This window comes from Mytilus californianus, unplaced genomic scaffold (genome assembly GCF_021869535.1).
Source record: "Mytilus californianus isolate M0D057914Y unplaced genomic scaffold, xbMytCali1.0.p SCAF_5, whole genome shotgun sequence".
Classification (NCBI taxonomy): Eukaryota; Metazoa; Mollusca; class Bivalvia; order Mytilida; family Mytilidae; genus Mytilus; species Mytilus californianus.
This window is the reverse complement of record NW_026262701.1, coordinates 31,477,691-31,491,166: the sequence shown is the minus strand read 5'-3', so window position 1 is coordinate 31,491,166 and position 13,476 is coordinate 31,477,691. Positions and strand designations below refer to the sequence as shown.

Genomic DNA, 13,476 nt, shown 5'->3' with positions numbered 1-13,476 from the left:
GCAGCGGGTTTAAACGTAAACAAGTAAATATACACTAAACAAATGAGTTTGATCTATGACACAATATAAATACAATATTAAAACGTAGGTGCCTATATAACATAGACGTTACAGGTATTAATAAAAAAAAGATGAATAAGAGTGTCAATAAGCCAACTCTAACCTGGGACAAAATGGCGTTAAATAAAACAACGTACCCAGGGTAAATTTAAATATAATAATTTTGGTTTTAGGAGTACGGAAATTATTTTACAAAAAAAAAAATTTGTTGTTCAGAGTGCGAGTACGGAAGTGAAAATTTATCGTCATACTAAATACTTATCAAAGGTGGTACATATTAAACATAGTGAGACGAGATATAACACAAAATAAGGGATATTTTTACGATTTTAATTGGTGGGTTAAATCAGGCTTTGACTCACAAACTTCGGGCTCTATTCAGCTTGTGAGTGAATTGGTCGAGTTTATGCAACTAAAAAAACAACACTGCAAAATAACCTGTCTTTTTATAAAAATTACATGAAAGCGCAAAATATTTAAGAAATCCAAAACAAAGAGGATCCTAAATAGAGGAGCTAAATCTTGTCATGTCAATTATTGTTCTCCTGTTCTAACATGAGGGGATTAGAACCTATTTGTAAGTACCCTCCGGTATTTATTACTATTTCATTTAAAAAAACAGATAATTTTTTTAAATTATGTATTTACCCAAACTAAGTAAAATTAAGTTGATACAAGTTATAAATAATGGCATGTTTCGTTTCAGATTCTCCCAAAATTATAGAACTTTGGTTAAGTGATAATAACGAAACATATGAATGGAGTAACGCTACAATCTATAGTTTCAGTGAAGACGTTAATCTCAAGATAAGATTGAGAATTGAAAGTAACCCAGATCCGCAATTAGTATTAAGCTCATCTTTGATGAAGTTTCCACCATTACGTTATACGAAACGGGGTATTGAGTTTTTATCAGAACTCCCTTCTCTGACATGTGAAGATTCAGGAAACTATACTATACAGGCTTTCAATGGAATTAAATATGGAAATACCAGAACAGTAAACTTAATGATATATTGTAAGTATAACGACAGGAGGATATATCAGTAAAGACTTTTAACGTATTTAATAGAATTGTTTCAGTTCTGTTATTAGCCGAGGAACATTAGCCAGCAAGATTCCAAGTAATGCACCAACCTAACATACGGCTTAATCATATACAATTCAAATGCATATCATAAGTACTATTTGTTTTGGTAATTGTCGTTAAATGTTCGTACTATGCACTTTCCGTCAATTTAAGATAAAAAGTCTGGGCTGCACATCCTCTTACTTTTCAAGATATCAACAATTTTATATATTCTGTCTCCTAATTATTCAATACTGTATGCAAGAAAACTTTAAAAACAGGGCTAAACTATCACTTTTAAAATATCATTGACGTAATTTTAATAATACACCAATATGTTTGTTTAAATATGATGCTTCTGGAAGACTGTCATTTGCTTATATATATACTGCATTTTTAAAGCTTTTACTTTACGTATAACGGGGATCAGGATTGATCAAATAAAAGACCAACCATAAAGAGTTGTTTTGGTTTATAGTTACACCAAAAAGGTGTGTTATACAACACGAAAAATTTTCATAAATAGATGTTGTTTACCTTTTTTCAATCTTAAACTTCATCAAATGTTACATGAAGGGTTTAATGAATCTAACGCTTAGCACTTCTTTCATTCGTCCTTAACGTATTTTTCTAAATTATTTATACCCTTGTTGTTCATTAAGCTCAACTTTATTATTTGTTTTCTGTTCCTGTAATTCTAACAACAAGTATTATAAACTTATTTTTGGTGGGCTTCGTGTTGCTCGGTCTTTAGTTTTCTATGTTGTATTTTTTGTACTGTTGTTTGTCTGTTTGTCTTTTTCTTTTTTAGACATGGCGTTGTCAGTTTATTTTCAACTTATGAGTTTGGATGTCTCTTTGGTATCTTTCGCCTCTCTTCAAAGACACGTCATATCACTACAATTCTTGTAAATTTTAATGAGGTACAATACAGTTAGGTTATACTAGTTATTAGAATTTAGAAACATGCCCAACATGAAAAATGAGATTTGTAAAACCTTCACACGATTTCAGCTACCTTTAAAACCAAATAGTAATTCAGGGTTATGTTAACTAACGCCATTCAAGGCGAAAACGTACAGCTTACAGATTGTTTTATAATCAAAAAAATATATTGCAGGTAAACCTCGAAATGTCATAGCAGACTTCAAGAGAATTAAAACAAAAGTGAACAAAACTGAAAATATAGTAATGCAGGTAGTCTCATTCCCGAAGCCAACTGTAAAATGGACTCGTACGACTGGATTCTTCTGGATGGTTCAAAAAGATAGATATAATTACAGATATAGAATTTATTCCTCTATACATATTAAATCGAAAGATGACTTTGGTGAATATGGAATACATGTATGTAATAGATTCGGATGTATTGAAGAAATTTTCACTATTACATATGAAGGTATTATATTATTATGCATCAATGTGATTATTATTTTATTATCCTTACACACACATACTGTTGTTCTTCTTCTTATTGCTGTTGATCGTCACGATAACATTGCCTGAACGTACAGGTCTAAATAGTCAAGCTAAGAATGATTTTGAATGTTGCTTCTTTTTCTTTTTGCAGAAAATATATTACCATATGAAGAATTCATATAGTATTTTGTAATCTGATGTTGATGACTTTATCCATTGTCGGGAATCTTAAAAGAAGTTTGCTTTGTATACATCTTATAAGTATGTTTGCTCATTAAGGGTTAATGGAGATATTTTTGTACACTTTTTCAAGCATTGGTTTAAATTGATTTATGCTATCTTAAAATTATGATGAATCATATACTAACCAGTTTCATTTCAAGCTATAAGTTGTTCAAATTTTCACATTTTCTGAATGGAGGAAGCTATCTGAACTGTGTTTTACATGTTTCACTAGAGGTTAGAAGAAACAAAAAAAAATGAGGGTTAGTGTATTTATCTTTTTCTTATTGGTCAAATTGCGTGTACAATACCAATTTATCATAAATGTCACAAATGATTTATTCATATCATTTTGATAATTATTTATTTAACAATCATAATCATGTTTGTTTGATATACTAGTATTATTGCATGTATTCATATACATTAATATTAATGAGTTCATTCGATTTCATATTTCATTTGACCTGACCTGAGATGAACTGCAATGACCTGAAGTTTTTTTTATGTACGTTCTGGTCACTAGTTTTAGCAGTCCTCAGAGTGTCAATTTCTTTCTGTGACATGAATAATTTTAAATGATCTGACTTATATCTTTTTATACCTTAGTCTTTTTATTTTTGTATAAACTAAAAGATTATCTGAGTATGTTTAAAAATGATATAAAAAAGAAAGAAAAAATATAAAATATATTGGTTAATATGACACATCAACTATTAATTCCATTTTTGAATCAAAAACTTCTATTTTAGGAATGAGAAAAACTTGGCAATCCATTTAAATCAATACTTATTTAAGGATCGGGTGTCTTTGTGATTTGTGAAATCTTATTATTTTGCACAGTACACAATTAATTCATATGACATAATAAAGGTAAAAATTTCGGTAAATTTCCATAACATTTTTCAATGCTTTCATCAGAAATAATTCAATTTACAATTTCTTTTCATAAACTTTAAAACTCGAAATTACGCATTTTCCCTGTGTTGAGAAAACGTGCATCTAGCATACAAAATTGTATGCCTTGCTTCTTTGACGAATCTTTACAACTGCGGCATCGATCGATCGCACTGTTGATGGACTTTAAGTACCAGAAGATATGATAAGTCAAAGAGTCAGCACTTTAGTGTGGACATGAAATGTCTATAAATTTTCTGTTTATGATGCGGGTTATTATACACCACGACATCGATGGCCTTACTTACCTTTGCACAAAGTTTTTACACACACGTGACGTAGAAAATTTTAAGCCTTTATTCTTTGATGAGGTTTTTTTATCAATATTGATTGAATATGTTAGGTTTCAAATAAACATAACAAATTCATATAGAACACTTTGATAAAAGTCAAAGACCATTTATTGTTCATTACTAAAAAAGAATTGTATTCCATTTAACGGTCAGTAGGTATTGATGACGGATATTTGATATACCAAATATTTGTTTGACTCTTCCATGTATGTTCTCATATTCATGTGTTACCGATTTGTCACCGAATAATTAGAAGAGTATACTATTTACACACAAAACGTAACCGTTATCTGTAAAACCATAGAAATAAACATTGTTATTTTTCCTACAAATGTACGTCTAACATGCGCCATATGTTTTGCCCTCCGTCTGTGTGTTCCTTCATCCGTCAGTTTATCCATCTGTCAGTATGCTCGTTAGTCGTCCGTCCCTTAGTCTTTTATCATGTCGGTCCAGTAAGTTTCTTCACTTAAAAAAAAAGAATTATGTATGTAGTGTTTTGATATGTGGTATATTGTCATATTATACAAAGCTACAGATCGAGATCCAGTTTTGTTCAGGTGCAACGAGATTTTTCGAGATGTGACCGTTGGAAATTGAAAATCACTTTCAAATCTAAGTTGTCAACATTTAAATGTTTCATTCTTATATCTTTTGGTTTGATATTTCGTATATAGTCATATCAAAAGACGCTAAGATAAAACGTACGATTTTTGCGATATTGAATTCTTGGAAATAGAAAATTGCTTGGAAATCTCATTAGTTATATATAATTTCCTATTCGGTATATAGTCATTACATAAGATTGTTTTCCCAGTTGAAGGATAAGTGCAAAACTAGTTAGCTGACGCCCTTTGGAATGAAAAAATCCGTGAAAATCTCAATGTTTCCACACTATCTCTTGTAATGCCTAAAGTAGTTAGATATTTGTTTTACCATTTTTCCATAATTTCATGATCAAATTGAATTAAGTTCCGGTTAAACAATTTTTATCAGTTACAATTTCAAAATGCTTATTTCATATAGCATCTTTTTAAATTCAAATTTAGAAAAGGGATGTTTGATGGTTTGCATTGAAATTAATTTCTAAAATGTACATCTATGTGCTGTCATAGCTGCTTTCAGCCTGAGCAATACCGAAAATATTCAACAACGAGCTGACAAACTTAGAATACTTCAGCAGGACTCATCACAACGAAAATATGCTATGTATATTAAATATAAGATTAAGATATGTATCAATACTATTTAGACATCTTATAGATAACCGGTACTGAAATCCATAAACACATATGTAGCGGGTTTTAATACTGTGTTACAGTTGATATAAATGGATTTATTTAAAGGTAAAGTTTTAAATCATTTCAAAGCCGCAAAAAACTACATGAAAGTTGATATTGTACTAATAACAAAGAAAAAAAGATTAGCAATGTACAATATGTTACACACTATACTTTCAAATGCATCATTCTAATATGTAATTGTATCGCATTGTATGTCTAAAAGATGATGTTCCAACAGTCAAAAACGAAAACCCAGGAATGTTTGCAGCAGGAATAACAACTTTAGTATTTGGTTTGATAGCCTTAATTCCTGGAACGTTTTTTGCTATTCGCAAGTGTGAGTCATATGTATCATTCTAATCATGATAGTTCTATGTATGGTATAGTATAGTATTTTGACATTTTTGCTACTCATATGTATATTAATTTTTGTTTAATTGCCTGTTGTCCTTCGAAAATTTAAAATATTGAAATGTATCAGCTTTGGCTAATGTTGATCTCTGGTGACGAAACTAACAACAGAAACAACAACAAAAGAATATGTGTATTTTGTTGTTTTTGTGTAATTATCTATAATGTAAACACATTTATCAATATTATAAATTGATTTTACAGCTACGAACATTTGCAGCACTAAGTTTGATAAACTATTTCTTCTAACACTCAATCGCGATGGAGGAAAATATATCTGATTATCAAGTCTATAAAATGGTTTTACGTTGTAACTTGACACGGTGCAGCAAATCATAGCTTGACATTTACAGCTAAACGTAAGCAGAGTCAAACAAATAATTTTCTGCTCGGTTCATATGTTCCCTTATGCATATTTTGCGTATCTAATTTGTGATGTAATGCACAACTTATAAACAAGCAAGGACAAGAAAATGTAACAAAATGTTTGGTGTTACAGTGGAAGTAAAAGTAAACGAAAAACTACAATTAATGCTGGTGGACTGTTAGTCCCCGAGGGTATCACTAGCCCAGCAGCCAGTACTACGGTAGTAGCATGAAAATATGGATTTTCTGTTATTAAAATTTGCTGTTCCGAAATTTTTTAAGCTATTTCTATATATCTCCTTCATGCAGAGCTCTGTTTCCTTGCTTGACTCTGGTTATACTTTTTTGTCCATTTTGGTTTATGAGGTCTTCATTTTTTTAACAAGCTGTGGATTTGCAAATAGTTTGGCCTCGAACATCAGCGAAGAGACATTTATTGTCGAAATACGCATCTAGTGCAGAAAAATTGGTACCGTTAATTATAATGTGTTATTCAGTATAAAAACATAGAAAAAGTTGATACGTATTTTTTTACGAAGGTTTTTATAATATCAATATTTAGTGTTTGTGTAATTTATTTTTGATTGTTTGCTTGCAGTATCCCTTGATCATGTGCTTTGTCAGCGGATGTTTTTTGATTGATACCTGCACCCAATATTTTTATCATGTCCTGCATTTTTTTTTCAATTATTTTACACATAGCTTTTTAGGTTTTATAGATAATTTTTTTTCTAGAACGTCATAGTGTCAAATGTATTGGTTTATCCGTCTATGTATTTCAGGTTTGAAAACCATGAAAAAAATATCAGTTCAGTAGGTATTATATATACAGTATCTCGGACTTCATATTCACACCCTATACCGCCCAGAGTAACATACAATATGAAACATTGTGCAGAATAAACTTATGCCTAAAAAAAAAACAAAGGTAAAATAAATTGAACATATTTTCAAATGAAATACATGTCTAGAGCGACTAAAGACGTTACAGATTATGTTTTCATTGATGTTTCACAAGCTTAACATTGTCTTGCTGAATTCCTGAAGCGATCCATGAAGGTTTTCGACTGAGGACATGCTAATAAACATATCTCTGGGTTTACCCGGTTTTTAGATATCAAACATGGGTCAGTTGATACATAAAATCATACAAAAAACATAGAAATCAGTACAGAAAAGGCACTGAACTCTTTTATAATGATTTAATGGACGTAAAATCTAAAACAACAAATACTTCAAAATAAAATAACCATTTTTCCGAAACATCTAGTAAAAATTGAAAATATATCTAAAATAAAAATAAGTCTTTGTTATTTATTTGTAAATCATCTAAAACTACATGTACTCATCAATTCAATGTAACAGATGTTTATATATATCCATAATTTATGGTAAACACAATCATTGACATAGCCAATCATATAATGATTTGCAATAGTGATCACACACTTACGAATTGTTTTGGAAATGATTTGTAAAGGTGTAATACCACCAAATCATAGTACGTCACATCCGGTTGCATACGAAAAAGGACCGAAAAAAAAAAATCCCTTGAATTTGACAGTTGTAGGAAATTAATCCTACATTTCATTGCAGTAAAAACAAATCTGGGTCATAAACATATATCTTGGGTGATTGAAAGCACCATTATTTTTTTTTATTTGGTGTTTCTTTAAAATATTTTGGAAACTTGAGGTTACATGGTTACTAATCTTGTACACGGATAGAAAAAAGGTGAAAATTCGATTGGTTAACTTCCAGTGATGGTTATTTTCTTATAGCCAATGAAATGTTATGTGAAATTTTGTCTATAGTACTGGACAGGATAAAACTTTACTCATGCAAAGTCATTTTTTATTTTAAATTCTGCACAATTGTTTGAAAAGTGCAAATTTAACAAAGACTAAAAGGGGAAAATCAATGGTGGTATTACACCTAATATGGGAAGCTGCACATGCACCTTTGACCTTGTGAGTACTCTCATTTGTTTAAATTTCATGCTTTTTAAGTGACATATTACAAAAATTAAATATTCTGAGTGTATTGAGTCTCAAAAACACATTTTATGAGAAAATTAACTTGAAATAGGACTCTTCCATGAATATTAGTAGATAGATCAAGCCAAACTCAGTGTTTTGGGGAGATTTTTCTGACTTTTTCTCCTTATTTCTTGTATTCTGCTATAATAGAAAACTTTTTCCTAAGTAATACTTTAATAAATATATAGTTATAAGTAAACGAAATTATTTTTGAAGCAGTAACAACAAATAATTCACTAAAAGGAAAGCTTTTTATGTCCCTCTCTGGAAGGCGGCGTAAATCTAAGTTTTACGTAATGACTTATTGAAACCTCCTTGAAGTCAGTTAACTTTTATATGGATAGTTCATTCTGCTTGAATACTCCAATTACTCATTTAGTATAATATTTCTATCATAAATGAGTGAAAGTTATCCCAAAAATTTTATTTATTGGCCTAAAAATTAGAAATTTCGAGGAAATGGGAGATATAAATGGATCAAAAGAGACCTTATAATGAAGACAAAGAGGTACATTAGTGGTATTTATCATCCTAAAGTCATCTTTTGTCGATCTATGAATCTGAATGTCCCTATGGTATCTTTCGTCCCTCTTTTGTATCATAAAGAACTGTTTGTAGGCAGATGAGATAAATTGTTGATCATTTATTGGTCCACACTTTAATGATGCGGCTTGATATGGATTTTTTGAAGAAATTTTGCTCGAATCGCTGTAGATGTCGTCTTACATTATACTAGATTTTTCTCAAACTATTGAACTGATTATGACAAAACTTTACAGTAATGCATGAAATAACTAGTATTACAAAGGAAAAAAATCACATTCAGTTTATTCAACAATAAAGTCTTCTTTAGGTGTAATACCACCAAATCATAGTACGTCACATCCGGTTGCATACGAAAAAGGGTCGAAAAAAATATTCCCTTGACTTTGACAGTTGTAGGAAATTAATTCTACATTTCATTGCAGTAAACATATATCTTGGGTGTTTGAAAGCACCATTATTTTTTTATTTTGTTTTTCTATAAAATATTTTGGAAACTTGAGGTTACATGGTTACTAAAGCTTGTACACAGATAGAAAAGAGGTGTAAATTTGATTGGTTAACTTCCAGTGATGGTTATTTTCTTATATGTAATGAAATGTTATGTGAAATTTTGTCTATAGTACTGGACAGGATAAAACTCTATTCATGCCATGTATTTTTTTATTTGAAACAAAGATAAATTCTGCACAATTGTTTGAAAAGTGCAAATTTAACAAAGACTAATAGGGGAAAATCAATGGTGGTATTACACCTAAAGCATCAAATTTCACAGTTATCACTTAACAAAAGTGAATAAATGAGAAATGTACATTTGTGCATGCAGTAACAAAAACGAATAATGTGAAATCGCAGTATATATCAAACACATCAAATACTTAAAGTTGTTTTTGTGAATTATTCTTTTTTTTTTTATATAGATCGGATGAATATACTGATGTGAAGAGAAGCAATCCAGCATTTTCAGATCAATATTCTAGCTTGCAGCCGCAATCGGGTATGTTTCATAAATGACTATTTCATTCCCTACATAACAGACTAGACCATCATTTTGCATATTCATTGCAGTATTTATCTAGTTTACTAGTTTGATTCGATCGCAACTATCAAGTCTTATGTAGATTAAATGCTCATAAGGCATACACAATTGATTTTCGTATGATCACACAGAACTGTTCGGTTTAAAAAAATTCACAATCTACCTATTTGAATAAATAATCATGTTTCTGCTCAAAAATTGAGTTACATCTCCAGAAATCTGCAGTCGAATTAAAATCAAAATCCTTTTTTTTTGAAGATCATGAAAAGGTCAAGGTTGACTTGGTATACTTTTACAGCATTTACGAGAAACTGTATTATCCTCTGTTACATAATCCAAATACAATAAAATCAGAATATTCAATTTCCTAACTTCATTTACTAAAATATTCATGTTATAACAATTTATTGTTCAATTGAAAATTTATCATAAAATAAACGATACAAAGAATTTAACTTCATGGACCTTCTTTGAACGATAGTTTTCTTTATCCTCAATAAAGACGTTAACAAATTAAAAAATCAACAGATAACATGTAACGTAGTTAAAGCATATCTAAACAAACATTTCCTCGGCGGGGGATAAATACTGCTTGTTTCAAGCGACGTACAATTTGAAACAAGCCTGTAGTACTCTTTTCATAACATTATGTTTTGAGGATATCTTATGTCCATTTTTCCTGCAAAAGCATCCGATAGGAAATTAATGTTTTAACCGTTCCTTACTGCTGCATTCTAGTCCAGTCTTCCCTTGACTGCAAAGGCCGTAAGTTAAGAAGAAAAGGCACCACTTCGCCACCAATTTCACATACTTCCGCTTCTAAAAATCTAACATGTTAGGTTGACTTTATTCATTATTATTGCAAAAAGAAAACATTTGGATGTGCACGGAGTATGAATAATTGGGTACTTAACGCTTATTTTTATTCTACAGAATCAAGACCTCTTCAAGAGCCCAGGTAATTATAAAAAAATCATATAATATCAAAACGTTCATGTGGTAACACTTGACAGCACCTTCCTATGATAAATGTAGCATGCAAAACAAATAAATTTGATTCCAATGATAACCCTCTAATTACAAACCTACTTCAAAAGAAATTTTTTTGTATCTAGTAAATATAGACAGATTGATTTGATGTACCGAAGAGAAAAAAAAGCTTAAACCGTTATAAATAAAATAACTTTTTTTCACTGCGGTTTAAGCTTTTTTCTCAGTACGTCAAATCAATCAATCTATATTTAGTAGCTAAAACATCTATTTTACACTAAAGGGAAAACGAACAAAATCAACGTAGAATAACAGTGTTACGATTCTAGAATTACCTTCATCAGGAACTTGAGAGACCAAATGATTTTGAATCTCCAAAAATATGCATAAACAATTTGAAAAATTTAAGAAGGTTCTGATAACATAAGTTACATTCTTGGCAACGTAACTAGCGCTACAAACATATTCGTTTTATCACATTAGGAGGAATACACTGAAAAAATAAAATATAGCGTAGAAGTGATTTACAGAAGAGGGACGAAAGATACCAGAGGGACAGTCAAACTCATAGATCGAAAACAAACTGACAACGCCATGGCCAAAAATAAAAAGACAAATAGACAAATAATAGTACAGATGACACAACATACAAAACTAAAGACTAAGCAACTAGGTTATCTCAGGTGCTCCGGAATGGTAAGCAGATCCTGCTCCACATGTGACACCCGTCGTGTTGCTTATATTATTACAAATCCGGTAAATAGTCTAAATCGGTAGGTCACATTCGTGAAAAGGGAAGGGTATTGTAGTTACGACATAAGGAACATAGGGTGTTTGCCGCTACTTTTGCGTTAATTTGATCTAAAAGAAAGATCGAGATCATCAATTAAATTTTGCCTTTCAAATCGTTCAATACAAACTCCGCGAAAATAAACCACTTTACAATATGAACATGCTTCATGTAAAGTATCAACCTTTCTCAAGGAGTGGATGGTATCATGCAATGCTCTTGTCACTCTGTCCGTACGTCCATTTATCTCTTAGTTATACCGTCCGATAATTCGACAATTACTTCGGTACGTATTCCTAAGCCTCTGTATAAAACACTATTATATAACTGTCTAGAATTATGTGATGTACAGTTGAACCGTGATAACAATTTTCTAACCTGCCTGGCAACCTCTTCCTTTTGTGACGATACATTGATATATTTTGCAAATGGGGTATTAAGTAAAGAGTTGTTTCGTATTTTTTTGGGTTTTTTTTTCGTTCCTGTATAATGGACTGTTTTATAATCTTGAACTCAATAACATTAATATGTACCATTTAACCGATTATCTGCTAATATCAGTATGGAATAGCTTTGAAATGTTTTTAACACACATTCAGGATTTGTTTTGTTTTCATATTTCTCAGTTACAAATAGTCTTATTTGATATTTGTTGTGGAACTTCGTAAATTCCATGTTAACTAAGTTCATATCTGCCAGTGCGTCACTTTCAATCGAACGATATTTTCAAATCGTACATGCATTAAAACCATTGGACTTGATGTATTTCGGTTACATATCCCTCAGTTCCTCTCGTTTTGCGTTTGAAATTTTTTAAATGATTAGTTGAAACTTGTACGGAGATCTGCTTCCATTCATGTCCTGGTTGACAAGACTTTGAATTTAATTATTCGAATATACCGTGTGCAACTGTTTGTTTTTAGTTTTGATGTCTTTATTTTTTTTCTTCTTCTTCTCGAAAATTTGTATTCAATATTGGACCACAGTTAATATATATGAATAAATTCAACAGTAATGATACATATGAAGAATTTGGAATAACACCTGAGGTGGCTGTCTATCAAAACATTGAAGAGGGGTAGGTAATTAATTGCTTCGAAAACAAAATGAAACATTCAAAATAAGATTTTCGGAGGAGCGATACATCTATACATACATGTACCCATAAAGCAGTTGTAATATTTTAACAAAAACAATCATGTTGTTTATAAACCATACCAGCCACTAACACCACAATTCTCCAATAAAAAAGATTAACAAACCAAGACTAACAACATACAACACATGGTCCAGAGAGTCTGCATTGGTACAGACACAGCACGTCGAAAGGTCATTTAAGTTTTACGAGCGCACAACGAACCCTTTTGCCTATTTAAAAAGTCAAACATACAAAACAATCACACAGTCAATGTACCAACAGGTTAAACATTAAGTGGAGCAAGGCATCAAAAGACATCAAATGATTTTCAAAGCAGGATCAAAATGTGCTCCCTTGGAATTGGAGTTTTACCACCTACTGCATATTACATTGAAATCATACAGCGACTGCACCCGAATGCATAAACACGAAATAGAGGTGTGCATGATATAACGACATTATTGTCACAATGTGATCGATAAAACAAAGAGTGATAAGCTAAGGTAGCCATAACAGGTATTGTTTGAATGATATTTTCATGTTCATTGCATATAAACTAGCTACTGTACTAGTACTGACTTTGCAGACACACCACGGCTAAGGTAGACATCATTTACATTTTATATAAATTAAACTCATTCCCGTTTTCTTTTCATTTGCATGAAATGTCTAGATGGGTTTAAACTTCTTCTTCTTAGAACACTTTCTAAATGCATGAACGTTTAATTGCACAGACGTAGAAATAAAAAATGATACATATACTAAATTTTATTTAACTTTATATATATATGTACATTAGATGTGAAAAGGTTTTACGAATTTGTTAATAAAGTTTTTTTACTGTCTTCACTATGTGA

At 30.9% G+C, this 13,476-nt stretch overlaps 2 protein-coding genes across 7 annotated transcripts in view; one reads left to right on the top strand and one right to left on the bottom strand.

Moving 5' to 3' along the window:
- Positions 1–13,476, top strand: part of LOC127700214 (uncharacterized) — a 131,486-nt gene that overhangs the window by 19,371 nt on the left and 98,639 nt on the right. For 2 of the 4 annotated variants that reach the window (XM_052203633.1, XM_052203636.1), the window contains exons 6-12: positions 767–1,078; positions 2,250–2,528; positions 5,527–5,640; positions 6,863–6,893; positions 9,583–9,659; positions 10,635–10,659; positions 12,494–12,559. In XM_052203633.1, the coding sequence (XP_052059593.1) occupies positions 767–1,078; positions 2,250–2,528; positions 5,527–5,640; positions 6,863–6,893; positions 9,583–9,659; positions 10,635–10,659; positions 12,494–12,559 (904 nt within the window). The remainder of the gene's footprint in view (positions 1–766; positions 1,079–2,249; positions 2,529–5,526; positions 5,641–6,862; positions 6,894–9,582; positions 9,660–10,634; positions 10,660–12,493; positions 12,560–13,476) is intronic. The other 2 variants (XM_052203634.1, XM_052203635.1) reach the window with 2 other exon arrangements.
- Positions 1–13,476, bottom strand: part of LOC127700210 (uncharacterized) — a 289,648-nt gene that overhangs the window by 221,582 nt on the left and 54,590 nt on the right. The window lies entirely within an intron of this gene.